Source organism: Eptatretus burgeri, chromosome 4, assembly GCF_056783735.1.
Source record: "Eptatretus burgeri isolate ZD-2024b chromosome 4, Ebu_testis_v1, whole genome shotgun sequence".
Lineage (NCBI taxonomy): Eukaryota > Metazoa > Chordata > Myxini > Myxiniformes > Myxinidae > Eptatretus > Eptatretus burgeri.
The window spans coordinates 93,623,440-93,651,417 of NC_140964.1; the positions used below are offsets into that span (position 1 = coordinate 93,623,440).

At 47.0% G+C, this 27,978-nt stretch overlaps 2 protein-coding genes across 2 annotated transcripts in view; one reads left to right on the forward strand and one right to left on the reverse strand.

The window, feature by feature from the left end:
* The window catches only part of LOC147028690 (uncharacterized), a 188,611-nt gene that overhangs the window by 123,918 nt on the left and 36,715 nt on the right, over positions 1-27,978 (reverse strand). The window lies entirely within an intron of this gene.
* LOC147028693 (A-kinase anchor protein 10, mitochondrial-like) lies at positions 1,217-27,939 on the forward strand. The gene is made up of 4 exons (XM_085879367.1): positions 1,217-1,634; positions 1,753-2,373; positions 4,561-4,659; positions 27,818-27,939. Exons 1-4 carry the CDS (start codon positions 1,232-1,234, stop codon positions 27,922-27,924), a joined length of 1,230 nt encoding a protein of 409 aa, XP_085735493.1. The 5' UTR covers positions 1,217-1,231; the 3' UTR covers positions 27,925-27,939.

The following is a 27,978-nucleotide window of genomic DNA, read 5'->3' on the forward strand; positions in this document are numbered from 1 at the left end:
GGTTACCCTGGATACACGTTTAGACCCCATCGGGAGCAGTGACCGAGGATGCGCCTGATGAACAATATAATTAAATAAGGCTGTTAATTATCTTCAAAAGGGTGTTTTAATTAACCCAAACACCCAATTTTCACTCTTGCACTTCCTTGGAGTTTTCTTCGAATGCATGCAAAGTTTCAGGCTGCTATGTTTCATGGTTTTGGAGTTAGGAGGTGACACACTGAGAGACACACATACACATTGACATTTATTCATGTAGATTGGCTGGGTGATTAATAAGTGACAATCCAATTGGCATTCACATTGTTCATCTGAACTTTTGGTTGTGAAAGAACATTAAAGCTTTTCATCACCTGGATAAATGATTGTTTATTGACAAATGGAACACATGCATGTGAGATGATAGGTTGGAGGTGAGTTTTGGTCTCCCGATTCTCTCGTTATGAGCCCCCATTGGACTTGGTCCGAAACAGGGGTTTATGGATCTGGTCTCGATTTTTCATGTGCATGTGTGCGTGTCTCCGCAACCATAACTCGGACATGTATGGACCGATTTTATTTATTCTTGGCACAAAGATAATACATGATGTTATGCATGTGCGCGTCATCTTTTTTTTTTTTTTTGATATCAGATCCAAGATGGCTGACTGGCGGCCATATTAATTGTAAAAAAAAAAAAAAAACGGTGTCAAACTCATCCTCAACCATTTCTCTGATATGCATTTACCGATGTTGTTCAAACTTGGCACACAAATAAAAAATGATGGCTTATATAAGCATGTCATGTTTTTTTTTTTCTTCGAGATCAGATTCAAGATGGCCGACTGGTGGCCATTTTTTTTACAAAAATGTGTCCCCAACCATTTCTCATACATGGATGGTCCAATTTTGTTCAAATGTGGCACATTCACAGTACATGATGCCATATTACACGTGCCCCTCACTTTGTTTTTTGATCTGATCACAGATGGCCGACTGGTAGATTGGTAGCCATTTTTGTTGTACATAAATGTGGACTTGCCCTTGAACTCCATCCAGCAAAATTACAAAAACAACGGGAGCTCTGACATTTTATGTCTTTTTTTTTACTTGTTTAAAAAAAATAATTGCTCTTACTTTGCACAATATTGATTTTACACGTGAAGAAAATCTGTTCCAGGATGATTGTAAGAAATTGCATGTTTTGTTTTAATTATTATTGTTGTTAATCACATATAGATTTCCTGCTTGGATGTGCCATACAGTCATCTTGCCAGAGTGGTTAACTTGCAAGGCACAAAGTGGCTGCCACAGAAGTGAACAAGGATGTTTGTTTAGTTTTTGCCTCTTCTCTGTTCTCTGCTTATACTGTTTTTCCATAGCCTTTATTCCATTACTAGGCCTACTCTATGCGAGGAACATCAATATTTCATTTTTTTTTTTAATTCCTCGTTCTTGTTTTTCAGCCACAGTGGGTGTGACTGGTATTGCGCGCAAGACCTTGCCTACGCGGAATCACATGTTACAGCGAACGCCATCCCCAAGTCGAGATGCACTCAATGCTATTTCTGGGGAGATGGAGGGGGTTGGAGGTAGAGTGAGGAGCCTGAATCGGGGTCCCACTTTCACTGAAGAACATCACTTCGGTGATCTTGGTACTGTGCATCATATGCCCATGTCAAACCTCGCACAAAACACTTCTCGGGTAGTTATAATTTGGGTTCGTACCGTTTCCTTGAATCTGAAATGTCTATTTTTATCACCCACTCACAGGTCATGTATCTGTTACCCCTGCACCGACCTCGCCTGGGGCTGAACATCAGCCCCGTCTATGCCGCACACTGGCCCGCGTGCTTGTGGACCAATCGGCCCGTTTGTATTTCCTAGCACACCTTGACTCGGGGGGCAAGCAAGCAAGAGTGGGTTCCAGGTTGGCTCATTTTTGGCTCGAGGCCGAAACCTTTCGCCAAGCCGCTTGGGTTCATTTTCGCACCCGCTCACTCAATGCCGTCAAGCTTACTTCATTGGTTGGACAGCAATCAAAGGCCGATGTTAATGCAGAGCCAGAGAGTTGGTGTTCACCAAGCTGTGATCACAGGTCATGGAAAAAGCCCAACTCTGCCATCAAAGGGGCTCAAAGCTGCTGTGTCCCATTGACAGATGGCAGGATGCCTGTCGACACGTCAGACAGAGATGTGGTTGGAATGGAAGTGCATTCAAGGCTGCAGCTCGAGAGTGATGGAGGGAGTTTATTGACTGTTTCTGGACAAAAATTGACCAGCAGAAAGCGCGACAGTACATTTGATTCCCATGTGGAAGGGTGTGGTGGCACTGTGTATGAGAGGCTTGCGGCACCAAATCAGGTTGAACGAAGCTCAGATGTCATCATGAAAAGTAAGTGAATATTCTAAGGAATAATTGGTGAAGAAATGCTGGGGTTAAGGGGCTGTCACACCTTGACGTTTTAGCCAGCGTATGGAAAGGTCTCAAAATGTATGTAAAACGCTGGCGTACACTGAACTATTGATGTTTTTTAAAAGGTTTTGGGCGTATAATAACGTGTTGGACGTATGCATAACGTATTAGTAACGTACACAGAACGTTTTAATCACATATAGATAACTTGTACCAACGAATGCTGAGCGTGTTGGCGGCATTCACAACCTATGCCCAACGATAGTCTAACTTGTGCATAGTGCGCGGCAGCGTATCGCCGACGATCACGTGGCATAGGTTATTCATAGGCTGCGGCTCAACGATTCAAATCATAACCGCACTAGACATCGAACTGTGAAGCCGCTGTCACACCTTGACGTTTTAGCCAGCGTATGCCTACGTATGAAAAGTTTGCCGAACCAAGCTGGCACACGTCGAATACGTTATGGGTAAGTTTTGTATACGTTAAGAGCACGCTGGCATACGTCGTAGTTTTCTGGCATACGTCGTCATACGCCGAGTACGTGGAGAAATTTTCAGCATGTTGAAAATTTCTCGACGTACTCGACGTATAACACACGTTCCACATACGCTGGCATAAGTTGTAGCCACGCTATGCGATCGTTGACACACGTCGACACATGTTACTTGTACGTTACTCATAAGTCGAAACACGTCGAGGTAATGGTTAGCGTCAGTGTTCCAGACTCCCTGTTTTTTTTTTTTTGTTTGTTTGTTTTTTCTTCGGTATGACGGTGATGTTGACACTTCGATTTCTCGTGTGGTTATGATTTAAATCGTTGAGCGGCAGCCTCTTAATTATATAAAATTATAACCGCGCTATAAATCGAAGTGTCAACATCACCGTCATACCGAAGAAGAAAAACAAAAAACAAAAAAAAAAACCAGGGAGTCTGGAACGCTGACCCTAACCATTACCTTGACGTGTTTCGACTTATGAGTGACTTACAAGTAACGTGTGTCAACGATCGCGTAACGTGCCTACAACCCTTTACTCATAGGTTAGAAATAAGTTTCGGGTACGCTAAACATTACCTCAACGTGTTTCGACTTATGACTAACTTACAAGTAACGTGTGTCGACGTGTGTCAACGATCGCGTAACGTGCCTACAACTTATGGCCGGCGTTATGCGGAACGTGTGAGTCATACGCTGGCATACGTCGAAAAATTTCAAGCATGGAAAATTTGTCTAACACCTCGGCATACTACAACGTATGCCAGCGTACTACGAAAAAAGCCAGCGTAATACGACGTATGCCAGCGTGCTCTTAACGTATACAAACTTACCCATAACGTATTCGACGTGTGCCAGCGTTTTAGCCAAATTTTGCATACGTCCTGTACACGCTGGCTAAATCGTCAAGGTGTGACAGGGTCTTTAGGAAGCAAGAGGTTTAATGTTGGAAGAGTAATTCTTCAAGCCTTAAAATAGTTTTATTTGCCATAACATCCCCAAAGTTAAAAAGGATTGCTTGTTATAATACGAGTTCCCTTTCAAGGAACTTCAACTCTAGAGGAGGCCATTAGGCCTATCGAGCCTGTTCAATTGTTACCAACCTACGTTTTTTTTTTTAATGTGCTCTATCCATTTTAAATTCTTGGTGTGAGGCAACAAATCAGTGTGTACCATTTTTAGTGTTTGGTATGACTGCTGGGATCGGGTTTGAACCGCTGACCCCCCAGACTCAGAGCAAATGCTCTAACCGTTAAAGCCACCAAATGTGGTTAGAAAATATATATATATATATATATATATATATATATATATATATATATATATATATATATATATATATATATATATATATATATATATATATATAATTTCATTTATTATTATATTTCAACCATCTTCATTGAATATGCTGACAGCTCATTTACTATTAACCTGAACCATATTTGGTGTAAATGAAAGTAGGTTTTTAATTTTACGAATATCTATGCTTGGGTACATATCATTCTTTAAGTAACATCCAACTAATTTTCCATTAAGATAATTTTAATTTCAAAATTTCCTCGAGTCTTTTGCATAAATTACCAATGTTGGCCATTTAACTGTAAACGTCTGTACTTAGACAGCATCCTTAACCAATCCCTCCTTTTCATCTGACATTTCATTCAGATCTTCAGAGGGAGGCGATGGGAATATTCTCTCGATACATCTCGCCTGATAGCCAGCAAGCATTTCTGATCCCTGACACTATGAGGAATGACATTGTAGGTATGTTTAAAGTTGGTTTGTCTGCCCTGCCTTTCCACGATGATAATGGCTCAAGGCAACATATCTGTTCCTCGTACATCATCTGTTTTCGCAGAAGGTTTCTGTTTTGGATTCATACTGTTTCCTGGGATCTGAAATGTGTCTTTATTTGGGAATCAAATGTATTTTCCTTCTATATCCATCTTATCCACCCCACACATCCTTTCCTGCCTCCCCCCCCCCCAATTCCTCTCCATCCCATTGGTTGTCCAGGCCTCCCCCCCCCCAATTCCTCTCCACTCCCATTGGTTGTCCAGGCCTCCCCCTTCAACTCCACTGTTGATGTCCCATCTGTCTCTCCCGTTCCTTTTGTCCTCTTAAGTCTTCATCCATTCAGTGGACGAGCTCTTCCACGAGCCTTGACTGTATACAAAAAAAAAAGGATTAAGAGTTATAACTTTTCCTTTTCTTTCTACTATTCTTCCTTTTACTTGCTGATGCCATGCCTAGATAAAAAGTATTCCCTACTTTTAAACTGATAAACTTAAACTGGGAGATAAACTTGTTCTTTTGACAATTTTTAGACCCCGCCGCGTGGCGGAAGGGGGATATTGTTGTCACCCGGGTCGTCCGTCCGGCTGGCTGGGCGTCAACATTTATAGCTGTGAGTGCGATAACTCATATACTGTACGCCATATCGATTTGAAATTTGCGTCACACATGTACCACCTGAAAAGGAAGAACCCTATTGATTTTGGGCATGGCCGGATCCACGATGGCCGACTGGGGCGGTCATCTTGAAAAAAAAGTTTTTTGTAATAAATGGAAAACCGCTTATCTGATTTCAATTATTTTTGGTTACTACGTTCCTCACCCCTGGGGAACTTTTTCCAACATGGTTTCGGCCCGCTCGGACATCCAATATGGCCGCCCGGTAGCCATGTTGAAAAAAACGACGTTATCGTGATATAGGCTCTAATTTTTTTATTTTCTGATGAAACTTGCTGGAAATGTAGGTAACGGAACGAAGTAGGTTGCTATTGAATTTCGGCCATGTCGAACATCCAACATGGCCGCCAGGCAGCCATCTTGAAAAATGACATTATCACGAAATAGGCCCTAAATTTTTTTCCTTTCCAACGAAACTTGCTGGGAAGGTAGGTAATGGGACGAAGTAGGTTTCTATTGAATTTCTGCCCCGTTGGACATTCAATATGGCCACCAGGCAGCCATCTTGAAAAGCGATGTTATCGTGAAATATGCCCTAAACTTTTCAATGGCAGGGAATTCCCTATCTCTGATGGGTATGTTTTATATGTGGCATGGCTATCCTTGGGCTCGAGTGTCGTTAACATAATCCTGCCACCCACTATTCAATAAGAAAGCATCATTCATAAGGATCCAACAACTGTCTGCAGCCAACTATTATGGGGTTATTTGCGAATGATAAAAATGAAACTATTTCCAATATGAGTAATCTACTTTCTGTGTGGTAACAATGCATGTAATCAACTTTTCATGTTAACAGGCCTCAGTTGGATTATTTTATGCCTTTAGAATCCAAATTTTAAATTTATTTACTGTGAGCATGATACGACACAGTACTTATCTTCTCACCATTTTCACTTCTGCATATCTGCCATCACCTTCAGCACGTGTAGTTACTGGGACATCTTTTAATTGCCTGGTATCATATTAATATCTTGCTTTCACACTACTTGTCACAAATACCGCTTTAACTATCATATCACTTAAAGTGAAACATTATCATGCACTGCACATTCCTGCCATTAACACGAGTTTGCCCCCAAGTGTTGCAACTGCTTAGTTGGGACTCTTTGCCTGCCATATGCATCATTGCATTATCATATCTGTAAAAATATAATCTGCACTTCACCACACGAGATCTGCTTCACCTCAGTGAATCGCTGTGGAGAGGCTGGTGACAAGCAAAGTACACTACATGGCCAAAAGTATGTGGACACCTGCTCGTCCAACATCTCATTCCAAAATCATGGGCATTAATACGGAGTTGATCCCTCCTTTGCTGCTATAACACCCTCCACGCTTCTGGGATGGCTTTCCATTAGATGTTGGAACTTTGCTTTGGGGATTTGCTTCCATTCAGCCACAAGAGCATTAGTGAGGTCAGGCACTGATGTTGGGCCATTAGGTCTGGCTCGCAGTCGGCGTTCCAAATCATCCCAAAGGTGTTCGATGGTGTTGAGGTCAGGGCTCAGTGCAGGCCAGTCAAATTCTTCCACACCAATCTTGACAAACCATTTCATACGTCGTGAAACTCTTCAAGGCTATAATTAATCCTGGATAGGTTGCTTGTCTGAAGGAAGCAGGAATTTCGAATTTGTGGTCCCGGTGATGACTCATTTACACTTCGCAAAAGACACTGTGGGATCTTTATTATCAACCAGCGAATACGAGCACAACGGGACATCCATGGGACGGCGACACTTTTTGATCCGGCACCCTGTCTGCGTAGCACCAATCCAACGTCTTAAAGTCGTGCTGAGACTCGTACCCAGGCTAGACAGCTGTAAGGTAATTGTGTTTCCTCTGCACTATCCTGTCAGACAGTTTGTGTGTACTGTAATCTCAAACTAATTATTATGAACTATTTGGCATAACTGCAGATTTTCTTTCAATTCCTGCCATTACATGAATCATGTATTTCACTCCATTTCATCTCAAAGATTTTGAATTTTTTTGCTTCTGATCGTTAAATTGAAAATAAATAATTATTTTGGATTGTAAGATGCTCCATTGCCATCCTATTCCTTGCTGATAAACTTCACAGGCCCATTTATGTTGGTATCGCAGGTCGGAGCATTTCCCTAATTAATATGGGGGCATTTTGCCAATGCCGCTCCCATCATTCCAACTTTTCCTGGTAGGTGGCAGAGGATCAACAAAGTAATTGACGATCAATCCATACCATTTCTCAGCACACCATTTCTCCCCTCAACCCCCTCGAGGCAAAAGCTTCGCAATCCTCACACAGTGGCTCAACCTTTTATCGAAGCAATAATGTTCTGTACCACTTGACCACTGATGGCAAATCAGCAATCGCTGTTCGGGAGTGCTGATGTCATCTCGAGCAACAAGGTCTATTTACGTATTATATTTCCAGCACTTATATTGGTTGAACCTCTCTGAGTATTCATGAAACTGCTTTTATGGCTAACAGGATGGCCTAGAGCAGTGCTTCCCAAACTTTTTTGAGCGCGACCCAAATCCGGGTGTGGTGAAAATCTCGCGACCCAAGCTTCAATCAGCGTCTTTTTCCATGAAACATAATAAAATAAAATCAGACAACCAGCGCTAATACATACTATATTAGTGTGAGAAGTGTAATTGCAGCTTCGTCTGCATGATGTCTTCGATGCGGGGCTCGATCTTGCTGAGCGCAATGCGCATGTCGTGGCCGGGGTCGAGGCGATTGCGCGCCTTGGTTTTGATGACCCTCAGCGCCGAAAGGCTTTGCTCGCACAGATACGTGGTCACAAACGGGAGCAGAACATTCATGACTTCGACGCCGATTATGGGCTTTTCTTTCTTGACCGCAGTCCAGAACTCTCCAAGTGATGCTTTGGCGTAGAGTTGTCGATGGAACTCGTCGTGATGCAGCTCGATGAACTCTTCCTGCAGTCCATGGACATCCTCAGACAGGTCGCCAACCTTAACCTGGAACGGATTCCTGATCCAGTGCTGGGACGCCAGATCTCTGCCCGAGATGTAGCGATCGAACTCGGTGATCAGGTTCTCCAAATGGTTCACCAGGATGGGCTTGATCGCATCGAGCGCTCCAATCTCATTGTCCTCCCACTCCTCCAAGTACTCGTTCAATGACGAAAACGCCGCTGTTCTTCCACGCTCCAGTTTCTCCTTCCAGAGCAGCAGCTTTTCCTTGAAGGCCGACAGTTTCTCGGAGAGCGTGATGATGTTTTGATCCCTGCCTTGCATGGATGTGTTCAGTTCGTTCACTGAGGCGAAGGCGTCGTTGAGGTAGCAGACTTTGAGCATCCAGGGCTTCTCGTGGAACTGGATGGCATGGCGAAGATGGTTCTCGTTGAGGAATATCTGCAGCTCTGTTCGTAGCTCCACTACACGACGCAGGACCTTGCCGCGGGAGAGCCATCTCACACTGGAGTAGAAGAGGAGATGTTGGAATTCAGACCCGAAGTCAATACACATCTTCTTGAACAGGCGAGAGTTCACGGCGCTGGCTTTGACGAAGTTGACAACAGCGACAACTTCCTGCATCACTGCCAAAAGTTGTTGCGCAGCAAGGTTCTCGCGATGCAAAAGGCAGTGGAAAATTCCGACGTTCGGATTGACTTACTTGACTCGCGCAGTGAATCCCTGTCGAACACCAAGCATCGCGGGAGCGCCGTCGGTGCACAGGCTAACACACTTTTCCCAGCTCAGGCTTTCTTGTTGGAAGTTGTCCACGACGTTGAAGATATCGGCGCGAGTTGTCGTCGTTTTCATTGGCGTGCAGAATATAAATTCTTCCTCGAGGTCCGCCTCACCCTCATACCTCCCGAAAATCATGAGCTGGGCATCGTTTCCGACATCCGTCGACTCATCGAGTTGGTAGCTCCATTTTTCCGCCTTCTTCATGCGGGCCACCACCTGGTCCTTTATATTTTAGCGAAAGGTCGACGATACGGCTGCGAATCGTGTTGTCGGATAGCGAGATGGACTGCATTTTCTTGGCCGCATCGTCGCCGCAGACGAGTCTGGCCATGTCCATGGCTGCGGGCTTGACGAGCTGTTCGCCGATCGTGTGCGGCTTCATCTTCCTTGCGATGCGCTGCGCGACGAGGTAGGATGCCAGCGTCGCTTGCTTGGCGGCCAAAAGCGCTGGATTCGTCGCCGGCTCAAACCAGCTCCGCTTCAGAGCTGCTTCTCGGCGCTCAAAAAACTCACGATCCTTGTTGATGTGCTCCGCGTGCTTCATCGCCAGATGCCTCTTCAGTTTGTTTTCCTTCAGCGATTCGTTGGACAGCACTTCGAAGCACAAGACACATTGTGGCTTCACAGAACCATGATCACTGATAGAAGTGAAGCCCACATCCAAAAATGCTTGCTTGTAGGAACGCTTTGCCATCCTGAAAAACGAAATAGGCGACTAGATCAGTCAGTGGAGTCAGTGTCAAGGCTAACTGACACAAAACACGCAACACAATGTGGAGCAGATAACTGCGCTGCGCAGTCCAGCCAGCAAGGTAGATCAGACAAAACAGCGTCTTGACTTGTCGGTCAGCCAATGTGAAGTGACCGGACTGAGTTTGTCACCTCACTAAATTACTTCAGTTGCAGAGAGAGTGAGTAATTGGAAAGGTGAGCTGGCGAAATGATTGGCCTGCAGTTAACCGTTTTGGGCGGGTACAAAGTACTGAACGGCAAGAGTAGGTAGAAACGGAAGTGTCGCTGCACCTCGGCCTGAATTATCGAGTAGAACGGTACCAAACGGCACTGTCCTACGATGCGGCGTTTGCACGATTGCCTTTTACCCGCTTGATTTATTAAAAAAAAAAAAATTTGGCCGGGGTCCTCGCGACCCATTTTTGGACCCGTCGCGACCCACGTTTGGGTCACGACCCATAGTTTGGGAAACACTAGCCTAGAGGTATGCACACTCGCGTCTAAGCTGTCTCGCCTGGGTTTGAATCCAGACCCAGCTATAAACTGTCGTCTCAGTGTTTCACCGACAGAGCATTTCATCAATGTGTTTGTCGTCCCTCGAAAATAAGTGAAATGGGTTTCTCGTCTGCCAGCATTCATTGGTGGACGTTAAAGATTCTACGGTGGCCTTCGCGATGAGTAAGTGAGCTATTGCCGGCACTCTAGCCAAATTAAAAATTCCTGCTCTAACCAGCAGAGGGAATTGCATCAGTGGCACAGCTGCACCCTCAGCCAATGATGCTACCCGACAGACTTGTAAAACATACAAATGAAGAAGAAGAAGCAGAAGAGGAAGAAACTGCTTTATTGATTCAAGATGGTGTCTGCATTCTCGCTATACATCGATGTAGAAAACAGAATTGTAACAAAACGTGATCATCTTCTCGTTTGCTTTTCAATCGACTGAACGTTTTGCCATTACCCTCTTTAAATCAAACCATAACTTAAGGTTATATATGTATAGTAATAAACCTTGTGCAGATAGAAGGTCTAACAGCAAAAAGCAAAAAATTCCCATTTCAAATTTCACTTGCATTTTAGCCTATGCTGATAAAAACACTCCGTTCATTTCCAACTCATTCCTTGGTGGCAGATCACAATTTTATGTCTACTTTTGTATTGATAATGCTGGCAGCGATGGGGTGGGGGGGGTATTGTTGTTGGTTCCAAAACTGATGAATAAAGGCACTCTTAGGAATCTGCCACTGACTTGCGTCATCTCCCACAGTGATGCTGCACAAAATGCACGAATTACATGTTACAATAGCCACGCAGAGGAGGAATAAATACGTAAAACCACTTGACAGTGTCAATAGGGTATGCTTTTATAACACACATTTCATGTGGCTGAACCAAAGCTTTGTACATCAAATGGAGCAATGCTAAAGGGCTTATTGTGATTCATATCATATTACCAGTGCAAGGAGAGACCATACATGTGATGACAATGAAATGATGCTGTTAAGATTGGTATGAAGTAATTGCATTAGCACTATTGAGTATGATCACATAACTGTGACACGAATGGAACTGGGGTCCGAATCTCACAGTGGAAAGGTCAAATCTTCCACCCGGACGGTCATCAATTTAGCAGATCATCCTTGGTGTTGTTTATCTGATTTCTGAGGCTGCCAATTGTGCTGGAGATTTCCCCAAAAGAGAAAACCCTTTATTGTTTAACATATCGTTTATTCTATAAAAACGCGTATATTGTTTCGAATCTGGCAGCCATTTGCACACAAACAGACAGCAGTACCTAAGCTTAGTTATTTCGATAAGTATGTGTCTATAGTTAGAATCCCTCCTTCTGTCAAATGGGAATTTCGTGTGTGCGCTACGAGTTATTTTTTGAGTTAGGTTTTTATACATCAACTACAACAACAACATCCCTCCTACGCTCCTGCCACCATCGGCCTTTCCTCACGCGCATGAATGCCGAGCACAGACGTGGGCGGGACTTCCATCGCCTCAGATAGGAGCCCCACTCCAAAAAAGGGCATGGAGTGTTTCCTCTGCCCATTTCACCAAGGGCGAGCATCGCATGCACGCCCAGCCAATGGGAGGCCAGCATGCCAAAATAAGAAATCACTCGGACCTCAAGAGAGTGGTGGTAAAAAAACGACAGGACGGCAGACAGTGGTGGTTGTGGTTCGAGCGGTCTGCGGTCCTTTGCGGTGGCTCACCGTGGTGGTGGTGACCGAACAGTGGTGGTCATGGTTCGCGCGGTCTGCAGTCGTGGCGACTTGGCCTCGATTGTGGGCCATGGACTTCGGATCGTGGGTTTGAGGCCCACCGTGGTGGTTTGGAGTCGGTGTGACCGCATGAGGTGGGAAGGTACCCCGGCTCGCCTTTCTCTCCTGGACTGAGGACTGAAAATAGACCCACGAGGTCCTGTGTGTGTGTGTGTGTGTGTGTGTGTGTGTGTGTGTGTGTGTGTGTGTGTGTGTGTGTGTGTGTGTGTGTGTGTGTGTGTGTGTGTGGCACCCTCCTGTAAGTAGAAACTGTAAAGTGCTTTTCATTCCTTGTAAATTGTATTTCTTTTATTCGTGATAACTCTGCTCTTTGTGTGCTCCCCTCCCCGATTATTGGTTATAAATATACCCCCATCTTAAATGTACCAGCTCGTTTTCTGTGCTTTTTCCCATTGGTCCAGCACTGTGCGTATTGAGAATTAGTGAGGCCGTTTGGGCCGGTAAGTTGTTATTGGGTCCGGCGCGACTTTGGTAACTTCCGGTCGGTGATAGCTACTCGGTTCAGACAAAGTCGGCCGAGGGTGTGATTTCTCCGGTAATTTGACGACGTGGGTACTTAGGTATATTGAAATTAGGCAATTAACCCTATCCCACGCCGTCAAAATATTGGCGACTACGGTCCGCTAAGGGACCCGTGACCTTTCGGACTTATCCGAGAGTAACAACCTAAATTCCGGGTGTTCGGTGGGAGACTACTCCATTGCTCCACCTCGTGGTCGTTTATCGCCACCGAACCCCGGCCCACAACAATATGTGGAGAGAAAATCTTGTTTCAAGAGTCCAATCAGATCTCTGACTCTACAAGAAAGCGATGTTTGCACACGAGGTCCTTTAAGCAAAGAGAAAACAATCTTGTGCGTAATTAAAGCAGATGGCGCTGTGAAAGAATGTGTCTTCCTTCAGGGCGTGCATGCACAGAAAACCTTCATTTACATAGACAATGATGAGCATTTATCTCAGCATGCTGATTGAGCATCTGGTTTGCACAGCTTTGCAGAACAATCAGAGGTCCATGACCTCAGCATTTCGATGAGACTCCTGCTTTACAATCAAAATAAGAGGACAATGGGAAAGCAGAGTTAATGAGCTTCGTGTTTGCACAATTTTTACAGTTGAATGGGACACTAGAGTTAATGAGACTGCAATGCCTTTTGGGGGCCCGACTTATCGGCACCAGACAAAGTAGTTCTACCCAATTTGCCAACCAAGTGAAACATACATGATGATATTGTTACATCGTGAACAAACATACTGTTGCGAATTCGGGCCCGTCCGGCATGCGATCGGCCGCTTGACTCGAATGGCGACCGCGTCGCCCACCGGAACGGACAATTCAGTCGTGACCCTCCGGGAACTAATGCCAGGAGCCAGTCACGGGTGGGGGTTTAACCTCACCACAACTCGGTCCGCATTCTACCCGCGCGAAATAGGGTCCGATCGCCGAATGGTCGATTTACCAAAGTACCCGCATGGATAGCGTACCAAGGAGTTTTACCACGCCACAGGTTGACTCCGGACACGAAACGCTTAAGCGGCTCGTTCCGTACTACAGGGATAACCGAGCGGAGTTATCGTCGACCTTGACGGTTCAGATTAGTTACCGGGTGTTTTCAACCCACTATTAATCCCTTACGTGATGCAAGATGGAGATTCAAACAAAGGAAAGGACGCAGCGAAACGGGGAACAATTGGACCAGCACATTTATTACAGAAGCACGGAAGGCACGTATATTACAGTCAAGCAAGAAAACACAATAAAAGCAAGCAGATCTACAACCGAATATGATTAACACAGCAACACTTATAACAGTTCTACTTTTCAAGACTGGCGCCACCCACAGACATTTACACAAAACCCCAAAAGAAAAGGAAGTCGTGACTTCCCTTAGCGCATCGAGTCCTTGGCGACCGTAACTCCGAGTCCCTCCGGCGTGGTCCACTGTGCTCGTGCCTCGCGCCTGCACATGTCGTCCGCCCAACAGGGACGAATGAACAGAACCGCCGACCAGGAGCAATCACCACAACTCTCCACAATTCCCCTTCAGGGACAAGGGAACAGGGACAAGGGAACGACGTTATCGTCGACCTTCACGCCCACAACTCTCGACAATCGACCGAACCAACCAAGAGCAAGGACTCTCCACCCCTCGCCAACTGACCGAACCAAGAGCAAGGACTTTCCACCCCTCGCCAACTGACCGAACCAAGAGCAAGGACTCTCCACACCCACGACAACCGACTGAACCAACCAAGAGCCCACGCCTTTTGTAGGGCGGGGCTCTGCCCTTCGCCTCGCCCCGTTTATGGCTCCACCTCCCTTCTGAAAGCTTCCCAAAAATGGGCGTGCCCTCTCGTTCCCCCCTCCCGACGCCGTGCGGTGGACGAGGAAAGTCAGTTTTGGCTCGGGGCCAGGGAATTATTCCCCCAAAATCAGGCCCCCACCTTTTTTCACCTTTGACCTCTGGCTCAAATCGCACCTCCCCCATGCCAAAGCGCGGGAAAAACAGAAGGGAAAATCCGGCGGAAGATATTCAAGCGGGAGCTTCGGGCGGGAGATGCCCCTTCGCACCCTGGTTGCTGCTGCCACTCCGCTCCTTTCATCCGTCCCGCGGAGATCGTGACCGCACGGTGCTCGTTTGAATGGCGAGTGGCGAAGATGTGGTAGTGTAGTTGTGGAAGGTGGCGTCGTGGTGTGAATGGCGTGATTATTGGCGTCCTGTAGTGAATGGCATGATCGTTGAGATGTTGGTTGTGGCGATGTTCGTTGTTGTTCTTGCACCAAATTAACGACAGCAAAAGAAAAACTACTATCTCAGAGTCGCAGCCCAGACGGATCACATATATTCCCTCTAAACAACGGATTTGGGCTAACTACACATGAACTTTCTGATATATCTCACCTGAGGACCCTTTATGGTGTAATGCAAATTTCCACAGCCGTAACACTACCCCCTCCCCTTTTTTACAGACTCGTCCCGAGTCGTCAAATTCTCGTGTGCCATCATGTGTAGTTCTCCCCAATACGTTTTACCTTTGGATCCCTGAGTGCGACATTCAGTGTATTCGTGTCCCCAAAATAAATAACCTGAGGGCTGAGTAACTTACTAACAAACACTCATACGGACGACTTAAATACAATGCCAGCGCTAAGACTGACATGCCTGGGGCGCACTCATATACAATACATCTTAACACCTCACAAATTTTACACTAAACCATGGCCCAGGATCTATGGACTCTGCAGGAAAAAGGTAAAAGTCAAAGGTGAACCGTCGCACGGGCCACCACTGCAGGCCCATGTTGTAGCTGCCAACAGTGCAGTCCTTGCAACTTGGTGACGATCCCAGCGCACATGGAAATGAACGGGGGGGGATCAAAACAGAACAGGGGCTGGTGAACGTGGGCAGTTGGCATGGCATGGCAAAGGTGGACAGGCAAGGCATGGCAAAACAGGGCCGCTGCAGCAAACACAGCTGGCCGTGAAGCTGACCCGCACAGGCCTTGTAGTAAAAACAGCCGGCAGACGGTCGACCGGCACAGGCCTTGAAGCAAACAGCCAGCCGATGAAGTGGGCCAGCCTTTGCCTTTCAGTGGAGGGAGTGCGGTGGTGTTGGCCACTTGGAAGGCGGGCTCGGACCTACCTACGGTCCCCCTCCCACCTATCGCCTTTGCTTGTCACTGTACCTACCCACTCCCTTAATTTGTAAAACCCAATTTATCCCCAATTAATTTTTTTGTTTTATTTTTACTTTCCACTATAAATTCGTCCCCTAACCCCCTTTATTGTCTCTGTTCGGCTAACCTATCTCGTCACCTTGCCTACTCCCAACCCCTACGTTCCCTTCCCGGAGGGGAATAAGGGAGAGCTAGCGTCCTGTGTCGAGGCCCAACTCAAGCGTCAGGATGGCCTCCTCAGATTTCAGCGATCTAACCCAAAGTGGGTCCAGCGGCCCACAATGAGAGCGAAGGGATGGATGGTGCGGAGGGGTACACTTCCTATCCACCCTATCCATTTAACTTTTGAACTACCCCTGGGCATTCAACAAGCGCCTCTCGCTTAAACTATCGGTTCTAACGACCAAGATTCCCGTCGCCTGTGTTGGTGTCCTCACAATTTTGGGCCTTGCCCCCCAATTTTCTGCCCGTGCCCTCACACGGTTTCGTGGCTGGGACGCGTGGCTCCCTTGGCAGGCACTACCCTCTGCCGATTCTCCAGCTATGGCACCCCCGGGCACTACACTGCCTCCGAGCCTACCAGCTCCCTAAACACCGGGGAGTGCCCTCCATGGCGACTCCCCTGATACGCTCACGTGGCAGGCTGGCTTCCCAGGCCCCTTTCCGAGGGTCACCCGTGCCCACGACACTGCCCACGCGGCCAATGGCGCCCCGGGCCTCCGCATCATGCGGGCGCACCCATGCCCACTACGCTATCCTGGCCCCCCATGGGCCCTTGGCCTACCGCGGCCGACTAGCCTGGTGCTTGGGATATCCACTCAGCGATGCGATACCTTTCGTAGCCACGCTCCCAGCCCGTCAACAGAGCTCCTGCACCCCTCCAAGCGTGTATCGAGCCTACATTCTCACCAACAGCAAAACGACCTCCATTTTGTCAATTTAACTGACCCACTAACTCAGTCTACACTGACCCCCGGGGTCCCTTGGGTGGGAGTCACTCCTCCCCCCAATCACTCATTGCACCATGCATTCCACAATCACTCCATTCACACAGGCTCGCTGGCCTCACTCACTCATCATGTACTTTTTCCACTTCACTCTTCAACTCTCACACATCGCCGAACTCTGCCATCCTGCTCACTACTTCCCCTAACTACCTCGTGCTCCCACGTCATCCCTTAAATTACTAGCACATTCCATTTAACACTACGTAGCTAAGCTACGTCCCCACTACACACTCACAGTCTGCCACTGTCCTCAAAATCCAAAAATCATTTTCCCAACCTAAATCTGACTACAATCCCTCTAACTAATCCATTCCATGGGCCCCATGAGGACTTACCCCTGCCCCATGGAGCCGGTCTTGCTATCACTAACCCTTCCCCCAAACTAGTTATATCCTGTGCCCGGCCAAGGGGGTCTTCCACCCCTTGCCTAGGGAATCCTGTTCACCCGAAGCGAGGCTTGCTTTTTTTCTTTTTTTTTTTTATTGCTCAGCACCAGCACGGCAACTCGCAAGCAGCGCGGCAATTCACAGCCGCACACCTTTGGTGTGACGTCATGGCAGCTGTTCGCATCCCTCGTCCCTCTTGGACGGCACCATGCGGCAGGGATTCACCTTCTTGCCGGATTCCAACCCCACGTGCCGCCATGACGTCACCCTGCGCCTTCAAAAAAACAAGCCTCGCGTTTCGAGGAGTTCCCCACGCAAACACATGTGCTCTGCCCGTTGGAGCTTCACACACGCTCGCGTGGAGAACCCGTCCGGTCCAAATCCATAATCCTGCCTCACCTTTGTCCGTCCACGGGATCGGCAACATTCACCGCTGGCGTTTCCGGACCGGGTTTCACTCCCGCAAGCGCGCACGTGGCGGCCTCGTGTGTACCACAGCACAGACCTCGCGCTCGCTGCTGGGTAAACCCGGCACGGTCCCCATTACAGCTATGGCCGCTACTCGGCCCTCGTCTCTCTGTCGCCGTCGTCGCCTTCATTCCACCCACGCACACCTGCGTGTTACGATGCTCACACACCACTCCATTACACTCACACCGGGAGACACAGCTGCGTGCTCCCGCTTGCTGACCGTCATCTCCCTTACATACCGCTCTCTCACACACACGGTCTCCCTCACACAGACCCTTTCACTCACACGCGGTGACACTCACACGCGGTCCCTCATCCACACACGGCGTGCTGGGAAGCACGCACCTCGGCTCCACAAACACCGGGACAATCGCACTGGGGATTCGTGTCCCCACAAGGGTTCCCGGGGCCTCTATACCCCCAAGCTGCACGTGCACCTGTCCACAGCACTCGTCCCCTCTAACTCGCTCGACACGACCGAATTCACCTGGTCGTGACCAGCTTCAAGGGAGAATAGCGTCTCCCTCCGTTCCCGAAGGAGGCTATCCAGCTGCTCGCACCGGGTCCCTAAACAGTCCGCCAGCTCCCCCCCTCCACCCCCCCATGGTCCTCCACTACCTCAATGTGTGTGTGCTCATCCCCAACCCTGTCCTTATCGTGCAGTCTCTTCTCTATTTTTTCTATTTCTTTCTGGCTCCTTTTTCCTTCCCATCTGAGTCGTTCTTCCTCTCTGAGCCCCATTAGCTGTTCGTTCTCCCTCCGGAGCTCCTCAATCTTCGTTGACTCCAATCTTGCTCTCCGTTTTAGTTGTTCAATTTCAAACTCGCATTGTTCTTGTTTTCTACCCCACAGTTTCTCTTGCTCTTCATTTTCCAATCTCATCGTTTCTTTCAATTGGCTCATTTCCTTCCTGTGTTTCATTTGCTGCTCTCTCACTACTCTTCATTGTTTCCTCTCCTGTCCTTCCTTCTCCAGTTTCATGGTTTTCATCTTTTGGTTAATTTCCCTTTTGTGTTTCATTCGCTGTTCTTTGTCTATCTCCTCGCACTCCAGCTTTACCTTTTCTTCCAATTGGTCAACCTCGGCTTCATGTTCCTTTTGTTTTCTATCCCATTGTTCCTCTCGTTCTTCCCTCTCCAATCTCGTGTCCTTCAATCTCCTGATTTCTCCTTCCTGCTTCATTCGTTCTTCCTTCATTACTCTTTCATGCATCTCATTCTGCAATCTCGTCATTTCTTTCAACTGACTGATTTCTTTCTCCTGGTCTCATTCCTTGTTCTTTGTATTTCCTATTCCACTGTCTTCCTTGTTCCTCATTCTGCAATCTCGTTATTTCCTTCAGTTGGCTGACTTCCTTCTCCTGTCTCATTCGTTCTTCCATCATTACTCTTTCTTGCATCTCATTCTTTAATCTGGCCTTCGCTTCCAGCTGTTCGATCTGTACAGTGTGGCTCCTTAACGTTTCATTCTCCGTCCTTGTTCTTTCTTCTCTCACCATCCTCAACTCGTTTCCGTTGTTTCCGTTAATTCCGGCTCTTTGTTTCGGTGTTTCTGTAACTCAGAAGCTTTTCCCATAATTCCTCCCTCAACGTCCCCAGCAAATCTTGTAATTCCGTCTCTTTGTCTTCAAGTTCCTGTAACTCCAAAACTTTTTTCCGTCTTTCCCTTCTGGCCTCATCACCAATTTTGCATGCTTCCTTCCAAAATTCGGTCATTTTCCTATTGGATTCTTTTAGTTCTTCCTGCCGTTCCTTTCCTCTTTCTATCTACTGTTCCAAGCTTTCTCTTTTCCGATTGCGTTTTTCTACCTCTCGCTCAAGTTCGCTCCTTTCTCTTTTTAACTCATAGGTACTCCGCTCGACTTTCCTCCTTTCTCCCTGTAGTTCTTCGAACTGTCTTGACTTTTCTAATATTTTTTTCCTTTAGATGTTTTAATTCCAAATCGTGCTCCTTTTGTTTCTTTTCGAGCTCGGTTTTCCATCCTTCCTCCCATTGTTTCCGAAGCCCGGCAATGTCCGCCTGCCATGACCACGTGGTTTGACGCGGTGGCTGAAAACACTCACCTCGTGTCGTGCCGTTCGCCATGCCATAAATAACCGCTCGCTCACGCCTCGTGCCGCGCTGAAGTACGGCCGCGCTGCCATCTTGTGACTCCGTTTGCCGGCAAAGTTCGTGCTCAGAATAGGCTGAACTCCCCCACGGATTCAAAATACAAGAGGTACCATCCCGGGCCATGGATTCTACATTAAAAGACATATCTAATACCCCCAGCACCCGCTCGCCTTGAAATGCCATCTTATTTCACGTAAGCAGATTAAATTTGGCTCGCTCGTAATTTGGGGGGAACGGGGGGGGGGGGTTGCTTCGCACACCCCTGGTCCGTTCCCCGTGAATTTAGCTTGGAGGCGGGGTGGATTTGAATCTCACTCCCGGACACCAATGTTACGAGGAGGGGGATGAGTTCGTATCCCACGACCTGACGCCAATGTTACGAATTCTGGCCCGTCCGGCTTGCGATCGGCCACTTGACTCGAATGGCGACCGCGTCGCCCACCGGAACGGACAATTCAGTCGTGACCCTCCGGGAACTACCGCCAGGAGCCAGTCACGGGTGGGGGTTTAACCTCACAACTCAGTCCGCATTCTACCCGCGCGAAATAGGGTCCGATCGCCGAATGGTCGATTTACCTAAGTACCCGCGCGGACAGCGTACCGAGGAGTTGTACCACACCACAGGTCGACTCCGGACACGAACCGCTTAAGCGGCTCGTTCCGTACTACAGGGATAACCGAGCGGAGTTATCGTCGACCTTGACGGTTCAGATTAGTTACCGGGTGTTTTCAACCCACTATTAATCTCTTACGTGATGCAAGATGGAGATTCAAACAAAGGAAAGGACGCAGCGAAACGGGGAACAATTGGACCAGCACATTTATTACGGAAGCACGGAAGGCACGTATATTACAGTCAAGCAAGAAAACACAATAAAAGCAAGCAGATCTACAACCGAATGTGATTTACACGGCTACACTTATAACAGTTCTACCTTTCAAGACTGGCACCACCCACAGACATTTACACAAAACCCCAAAAGAAAAGGAAGTCGCGATTTCCCTTAACGCGTCGAGTCCTTGGCGACCGTAACTCCGAGTCCCTCCGACGTGGTCCACTGTGCTCATGCCTCACGCCTGCACGTGTCGTCCGCCCGCCAGGGACGAACGAACAGAACCTCCGACCAGGAGCAATCACCACAACTCTCCACAATTCCCCTTCAGGGATAAGGGAACAGGGACAAGGGAACGACGTTATCGTCGACCTTCACGCCCACAACTCTGGACAATCGACCGAACCAACCAAGAGCAAGGACTCTCCACCCCTCGACAACCGACTGAACCAAGAGCAAGGACTCTCCACACCCACGACAACCGACTGAACCAACCAAGAGCCCACGCCTTTTGTAGGGCGGGGCTCCGCCCTTCGCCCCGCCCCGTTTCTGGCTCCACCGCCTCCACCTGAAAGCTTCCCAAAAAGGGGCGTGCCCTCTCGTTCCCCCCTCCCCGCCCCGTGCGGGGACGAGGAAAGTCAGTTTTTGCTCAGGGCGAGGGAATTATTCCCCCAAAATCAGGCCCCCACCTTTTTTCACATTTGACCTCTGGCTCAAATCGTACCTCCCCCATGCCAAAGCGCGGGAAAAGCATAAGGGAAAATCCGGCGGAAGATATTCAAGCGGGAGCTTTGGGTGGGAGATGCCCCTTCGCACCCTGGTTGCTGCTGCCACTCCGCTCCTTTCATCCATCCCGCCAAGATCGTGACCGCACGGTGCTCGTTGAATGGCGAGTGGCGAAGATGTGGTAGCGTAGTTGTGGAAGGTGTTGTCGTGGTGTGAATGGCGTGATTGTTGGCGTCGTGTAGTGAATGGCGTGATCATTGAGATGTTGGTTGTAGCGATGTTCGTTGTTGTTCTTGCACCAAATTAACGACAGCAAAAGAAAAATGACTATCTCAAAGAGTTGCAGCCCGGATGGATCACATATATTCCCTCTAAACAACAGGTTTGGGCTCACTACACATGAACTTACCGATATATCTCACCTGAGGACCCTTTATGGTGGAATGCGAATTTCCACAGCCGTAACAATACTATATCTCTTCATTTATAAAACAACCTTCAGTATGCAATGATCCATTATCAACTATATTTTAAAGTATCAGAGCAGCAAACACAACAGTTGGGTACATATTTCCTTTACCTTAGCACGGAGTAACAACAATATCCCTTACCTGGCCCAGATGTGCTTGGGCCTGTACGGGGATTATATATTCGTTATTATTATATTGGTTATTATTATAATCATATGGTTTGAAATATTCACTTTGAGTGTACAGTGATGGTATTGAACATTTTACTGGTGCACTCAGGAGAGCACGTTTCATAATGATCCAAAGGTTTTATAAGATATATTACAGTTCTCTGGAATTAACAAGACCACAGTATATTGAACAGAGATTGTATTCCATTTACTCATGGCCTGACAGTGAGTTCTGAGCAAGCAAAGTCATTACCATGAGCAACCCACACCATGAGCAGCCCTTATTTGCAAATGCAATGAGCTTCTGACTTTGTCATTGTGGGAGAGCTGATTAGCATAATTATCCTGCAGACAATTTCATCTTTATCTTGACTGTCTCGGTGCCTTTGCAGACGATGTTTCCTGGCGAACCATTCCTTATATGGTTACAGTCACTTTAGCCAATGCTTTACAAGAGATTCCACACTTCCATATTGCTTAAATGCATTTTAAAGCAAATAAAGAGAAATTATTACATAATTTGTGGACAAAGAACATATCTCAATATGAAAAATATTTGTTTCAGCATGATCAATACAGAAACACCAGTGCTTTATGATAGTCATGTGATCCATAGAGCATACATGTCCTTGCTTATATTTCACAAGATGGAATTAATTATTTTACTTCCACACGATCATTGTGATTTGGCCGCAGACGTCGTCCGCTGGGAGAGCTGAGAATATCTTTACTTTAGTTTTTTATGCACAGAAACTCCAAGTCTGTTGCTTGTGGCGATGCGCTTCTCACTTCGAAAGGATAGAGACTGAGCGATACTCTTAACAAACCACCCTGTTTAGACCCTAATAACAGGGGGTTCTGTGCCAATTTCTAATGATCTTCTTCTTTCGGCTGCTCCCGTTAGGGGTCGCCACAGTGGATCATCCGTTATGATCCGCATAATGATTTGGCACAGGTTTTATGCTGGATGCCCTTCCTGACGCAACCCTGGTCGCCTCTTTCGACACAGGCATATGGTACACCTATTCTAACCGGAGCATACACCGGGCCCAGTACACTGGTACTCACTTCGCCGACCTCGGAAGGATGACACGCTGAGTCAACCTCCTGGTGTGTATTAATTCAAGCGGTCAACGGGGCTTGAACTCAGGACCTTTTGGATCCCAAGCCACTACCCTAACCACTACGGCAACACCAGGCTTGCCAATTTCTAATGATAAGGACTTTAATTGCGTCATTGAGTATCGTTCCCAAGTCCTTATCATGTACCAAACCGACACTACAGTCATATGAGAAACAGGTTTTATTTAAGAGGAGCGGTGGGAAGAACAAAAAAGCAATAATTATACATGGTGATTCTCTATATAACACGATGTCCTTTGCTGCCACAATATTCCGGACAGCTTACGCGATATAACTTGGTGTGCATGAGTTGGCCTAAGACGGGAAAGAAGTCACGAGATAGAAAAACCTTTCCAGAAGTGATACTTGCACGGGTGGCATTGTAATGGTGGCGCTGGCTCAAGCAGGATAGACTGTGGCTTCTCTGGGCTCCATGGGCTATGGTTGCTGTATTCTCTCTCTTGGGTGCTGTATTCATCGGGCTGCTAAAACATGCACTCCAACGCACTCACGTGATCTCACAATGATTGGCAGCCGCAGATCTTTGACCTGCTCTCCACTTCTGTGCTGTACCTTATGTTTCGACCTCGGGGCACTGCAAGTTGATGCACTGGTAACCCAGAGGGAATCACAGCAGAAAAGAAGTAAGGGCAAACAATGTGCCTTGGTATTATTTTAGAAGTGAAACCAAGAAATGACAGGAGACAGAAGGTTAACGTGAGCAGAAATATTTAATAATCCCTAATATGTCAACCATATAGCACAATACTCACTTGCCCAATAATCCCAAATTAAATGAGTATGAACTTTACATGCAACAATGCTCTTCCACGAGCCTCGACTACGTATACAACAAAAAAAATATGCAGCTATACATTAACTCACGACTCTCGACGTTGAAAATCGGCTTAATCCAGCAGTTCCCACATTAAACCCAGCCGGTTATAAATGGGTGAAAGGTTGGTGGAGGGCCCTGTTTTTCTTGTCAAAGTCTGGAGGGTGTGTGCAAATTGTGAAGCTGACACAGGCAATCGTTTAATAGTCCTTGGAAGGTAAAGTCCCTAATCACCGAAGCATAGAGGAGAACCTGATTCAGTCTTTACAGCGGTACCACTGGTAATGAAGACTGGAACTCCAAGCTGAAAAGGGACTATTTGATTGAAGACTAGGAGATGTTCCATGGATGATAAGCTCTGAAAGTGGGCACCGGTCAGCATGCAGATCGCCTTCTCATAATGGTGTGTGAATCACACAAAATGGAGCTGCCAAGTTAACACAAGAAACGTTGTCCAACAGGCATGCCAAACAAATGGCCAAAGAAGCTCAGTGGAGAAGAATGCCTCAAAGGAGAAGGCGAGCTGAATTTCCTCCATGAAGCAGCGCACAGCAGCTTAGAGTTGAGCCATTGTGGCAAAGCGATTGGTCAATCATTGAATTATCACAGATTCGTACAAAGAAAATCCACCAATCTCCTCTTCACTGTGGATGTCAGAATTAAAACTAAGGTATCACTGGAAACAAAGTTTGGCCACCAGAGGTAAGTCCCAAAGGAACGTAGCCTTATGCCTCTGCTCTCCTTTCTCCTTCCTTCCTTTTTCTCCCATTCCAAGTTGTTTTTTTCACTTGTTCTTGCTGTTGTGGTTATTGTGACTTATTCTATCCTGAATCCGGAAACTTAACAGCAAGTCGTATTGTTGTGGGGCCGGGCGTCGGCCGCGAGCACGACCGCAAGATGGAGCTGCAGAGTCTGCTCAACCGATCGCCCCGAATTCAGATCGTACTTCTTCGGAAAAGTCCGAAGAGTACGGGTCCTTTTTTGGACCGTGAAGGGTCAATATTTCCACCACGTGGTACAGGGTTATTTGCCAAATCTTCAAAATACCTAGAGACCACATGGTGATCTACTGAGTCTTCACACCCTCGACTGCACCCGTACGGAACGAGCTGCTTAGCATGCTCGTTCCGTGTGCGACCCGAGCGGTTTGATCGCCGAGTTCCGTCGGTCCGATTGTCCCGTTACAATGGCTACGGTAGTGGCCTGCTAATTCCCCAGCACGTGACGCACTCAGTCAATGAAAGAATAGACGGGAACGAGCTCAAACATTGAACAAATGGGGGGTTTATTTATACAATAGGTGGGGATTTAGGAAAGCACGTAATGGCAGAGCAAACCCAAATATTAAGAGTTGCAATTTTATACAACACAAGCACTTAAAACAATTCACTACTTATTGACTGGCGCCACAAACACACATACGCACACACCCAAAACAATTGGACCAAATGGTCTTTCATTGGACCTCCATCCCAGAGGACAGTCGGGCTGAAGATCAGGGTAGTGGCTACCTGGCCACTAGCGCGCGGCTGGGCGTCCACTCCTTCCCGGAGCTCCGGTCACCGAAGGACGGACCAGCGCAGCCGAACCCAGCTGAGGTGAGACGAGGTGATCGCCAAGCTCGCGATCATGCGGAGGAGAAGGATGAGGAGGACGACGACCAGAGCGGTGACTACTCACGACGACTGATCAACGACTACTGACGACGGGGACTACTAACGACCAGGACTGACGACGACGAGGACTGTGGAACATCTCTCTCCTTGGACCAGACGTCTGCGCTCTTATTTCCTCGTCCCCCGCGGAGGGGAGGGGGAGTGTCTCCGCCCTCCCCGCATCTCCACCCCGGATGGCCTTCTGTGCAGAATCCCTCGTCGCCCTGTCACTGGCCAGTTATGGTGCGCATCTATCTCGCCGTCTCTCTCACTGGCCAAAACGGGCGGCAAGCCCTTCGATTGGCCAGGTGGCGTGGTGACATCACATGGACCGCCCCTCACACAGTCGGGGAAGTCCGATTGGCCGAGCGACGGTCACGTCACTCGATGCATCCCGATTGGTCGAGAGCCACCGCAATGCTCCACCTTGAACTCCGCCCTCATACGTGATTGAATGCATGGGGATAATGGCATCCGTCAGAGTGAGGTGAAGGTGTTGCTGGCGTTGATGGGGGTGTAGAAATGAACGAAAAGAAAACCTGACTATTAAAATAACTTCACAGCGCATGAACATTTATTTACCCATTAGACAAGGGACGGGAGCTATCTAAAAACACATACTTACCGATATAACTGATCTATGGGAACCTGGATGTCTGTGTGCTCTTGGTTTCCAGATTCGCAACAGTATTACCTTCTTAGCTTCAAGAGTTCCAGTGTTTTTCTGCAAACCATGCAACCATCACCAATCATAATTAAATCTTAAAGAAAGAACAGACTGTACGGTGACAGCATACACCTCTCAACGGTGCATACTGCTCCAACCGTTGCTGTTCCAAGCCTATCAACAACTTGCACTTTAACTCTCTTAGGTCCCCCCACCCCCACCCTCCACACAGCTTTTATAACCAGTGACTTTGCCTAGCGAGGTACGCTGATTGGGCCACGTGCTGTGCTTCTCGAAGCTTCAATTCCTCCCATACGTTTCTACTCTTTGCTTGATTCGCAGTTGCTGGTGTATCCATTTGCAAAGAAAATATATTGACAGATTACAAAGGTGAACAATTTAGAGGATTAGTTGGAGATGATGCCGGGGGCTTGAGACGCATTACAAAAGCCGGGGGTGCCTGATAAACCACGCTTCGATGCATGTCCTACCATTCTACACAAAAACCAAGCACTTTCTCTTGACATTTGTTTATTAAATGTCTAGTCGAGTCTATCTTACTCCCGTTTACCCCCTATGGCCATGACTGCAACAATATCGTATTATCAGTGCAATGAGACTGCATGTGCGGCAATGATGCTGTTACGATTGCTATAAAGTTATTGCACTAGCACTATCGATTATGATCACACTCCAAAGCAATTGCAACAGATCGGCTGAAAATGATTTCCCATCAGGATGTAGTGTATGTTCAGCATTATGTAAGGCAGATGTTTGTACAATTTGAGCTTCGATTTTTTTTTCTCCCTTTTTCATGACTGCTTTCATTTTATGTTTGGAATTGTAAAAAAATTAAATGAAAATAATGGCGTACTGTACAGTAATATAAGAAGCCATTGAATGACTGACAAGCAGTACTTACCAGAGTGTCATGAAAATGTATAGTTAAGATGTAAAGGCAGGAAAATGTTGCCGAGACAAATTCCACTGCTCACAGTAACAATTTCCTATTTCATTCTCTAGCTATAATGAGGAACATCACCTTTTACAAAATAATACTAACACTCAAGTTAACCTTTTGTCTACTTAAAATGTCAATGGTATAAGCATTGTAAAGTGAAGAGCACGGAGCACAATGTTTTATTGATCAAGTTATAGATTACATAAAGTGTTCCCTGTGAAGAGGAAACGATGTTAAGATCCCATTTATGAAATTGAGGCGTTTTCATGATATTGTAACCAATAAGGGATATATAGAAATATCGATGTGTACAACAATGGTGGAATTTTTATCCCCCCACACAATCTCCCTACCCAGCTTGCCAGTATGCACAACCTTTCCTCAGCCCTTCAAACATGTGCCTTCATCCATTCTATTGTATTATGCACCTTTGAGGGAAATTTTAACTTGACCTGTGAAACCAGGGTAACACTGAAATAATGTTAATGAATGGAAGGACTCTGAAGACTTTGGTACGCCAGAATTTTGGATGCTTTGGTACACCACTGCTCACAGTATGCTCATACTGGTTCATGCTTCGCATTATTTGAAGTCTTCTGTGATTGTATTTTCTATTATTTTTGTCTTCACAGCAAGGATGTGTGGAGAGGGTGGCCACATGGATCCAAATTGCTTCCTGCCTGCCCAGGAATTTGTCTTCTTAGAGCTTGAACTAAGGTACAGTGCTGTCATGGTTTGACATTTGTTGATAATTTTGCCAACAGATGAGGGTTATTGAGGCAGTGAGTTAAGA

Excerpts from the sequence above, each read along its gene's own strand:
- LOC147028693 (XM_085879367.1), top strand. The coding sequence starts at position 1,232 with ATGTGCCATACAGTCATCTTGCCAGAGTGGTTAACTTGCAAGGCACAA. Across the intron at positions 1,635-1,752 it reads ACATCACTTCGGTGATCTTG|GTCATGTATCTGTTACCCCT; the intron begins GTACTGTGCATC and ends ACCCACTCACAG. Across the intron at positions 4,660-27,817 it reads TATGAGGAATGACATTGTAG|CAAGGATGTGTGGAGAGGGT; the intron begins GTATGTTTAAAG and ends TTGTCTTCACAG.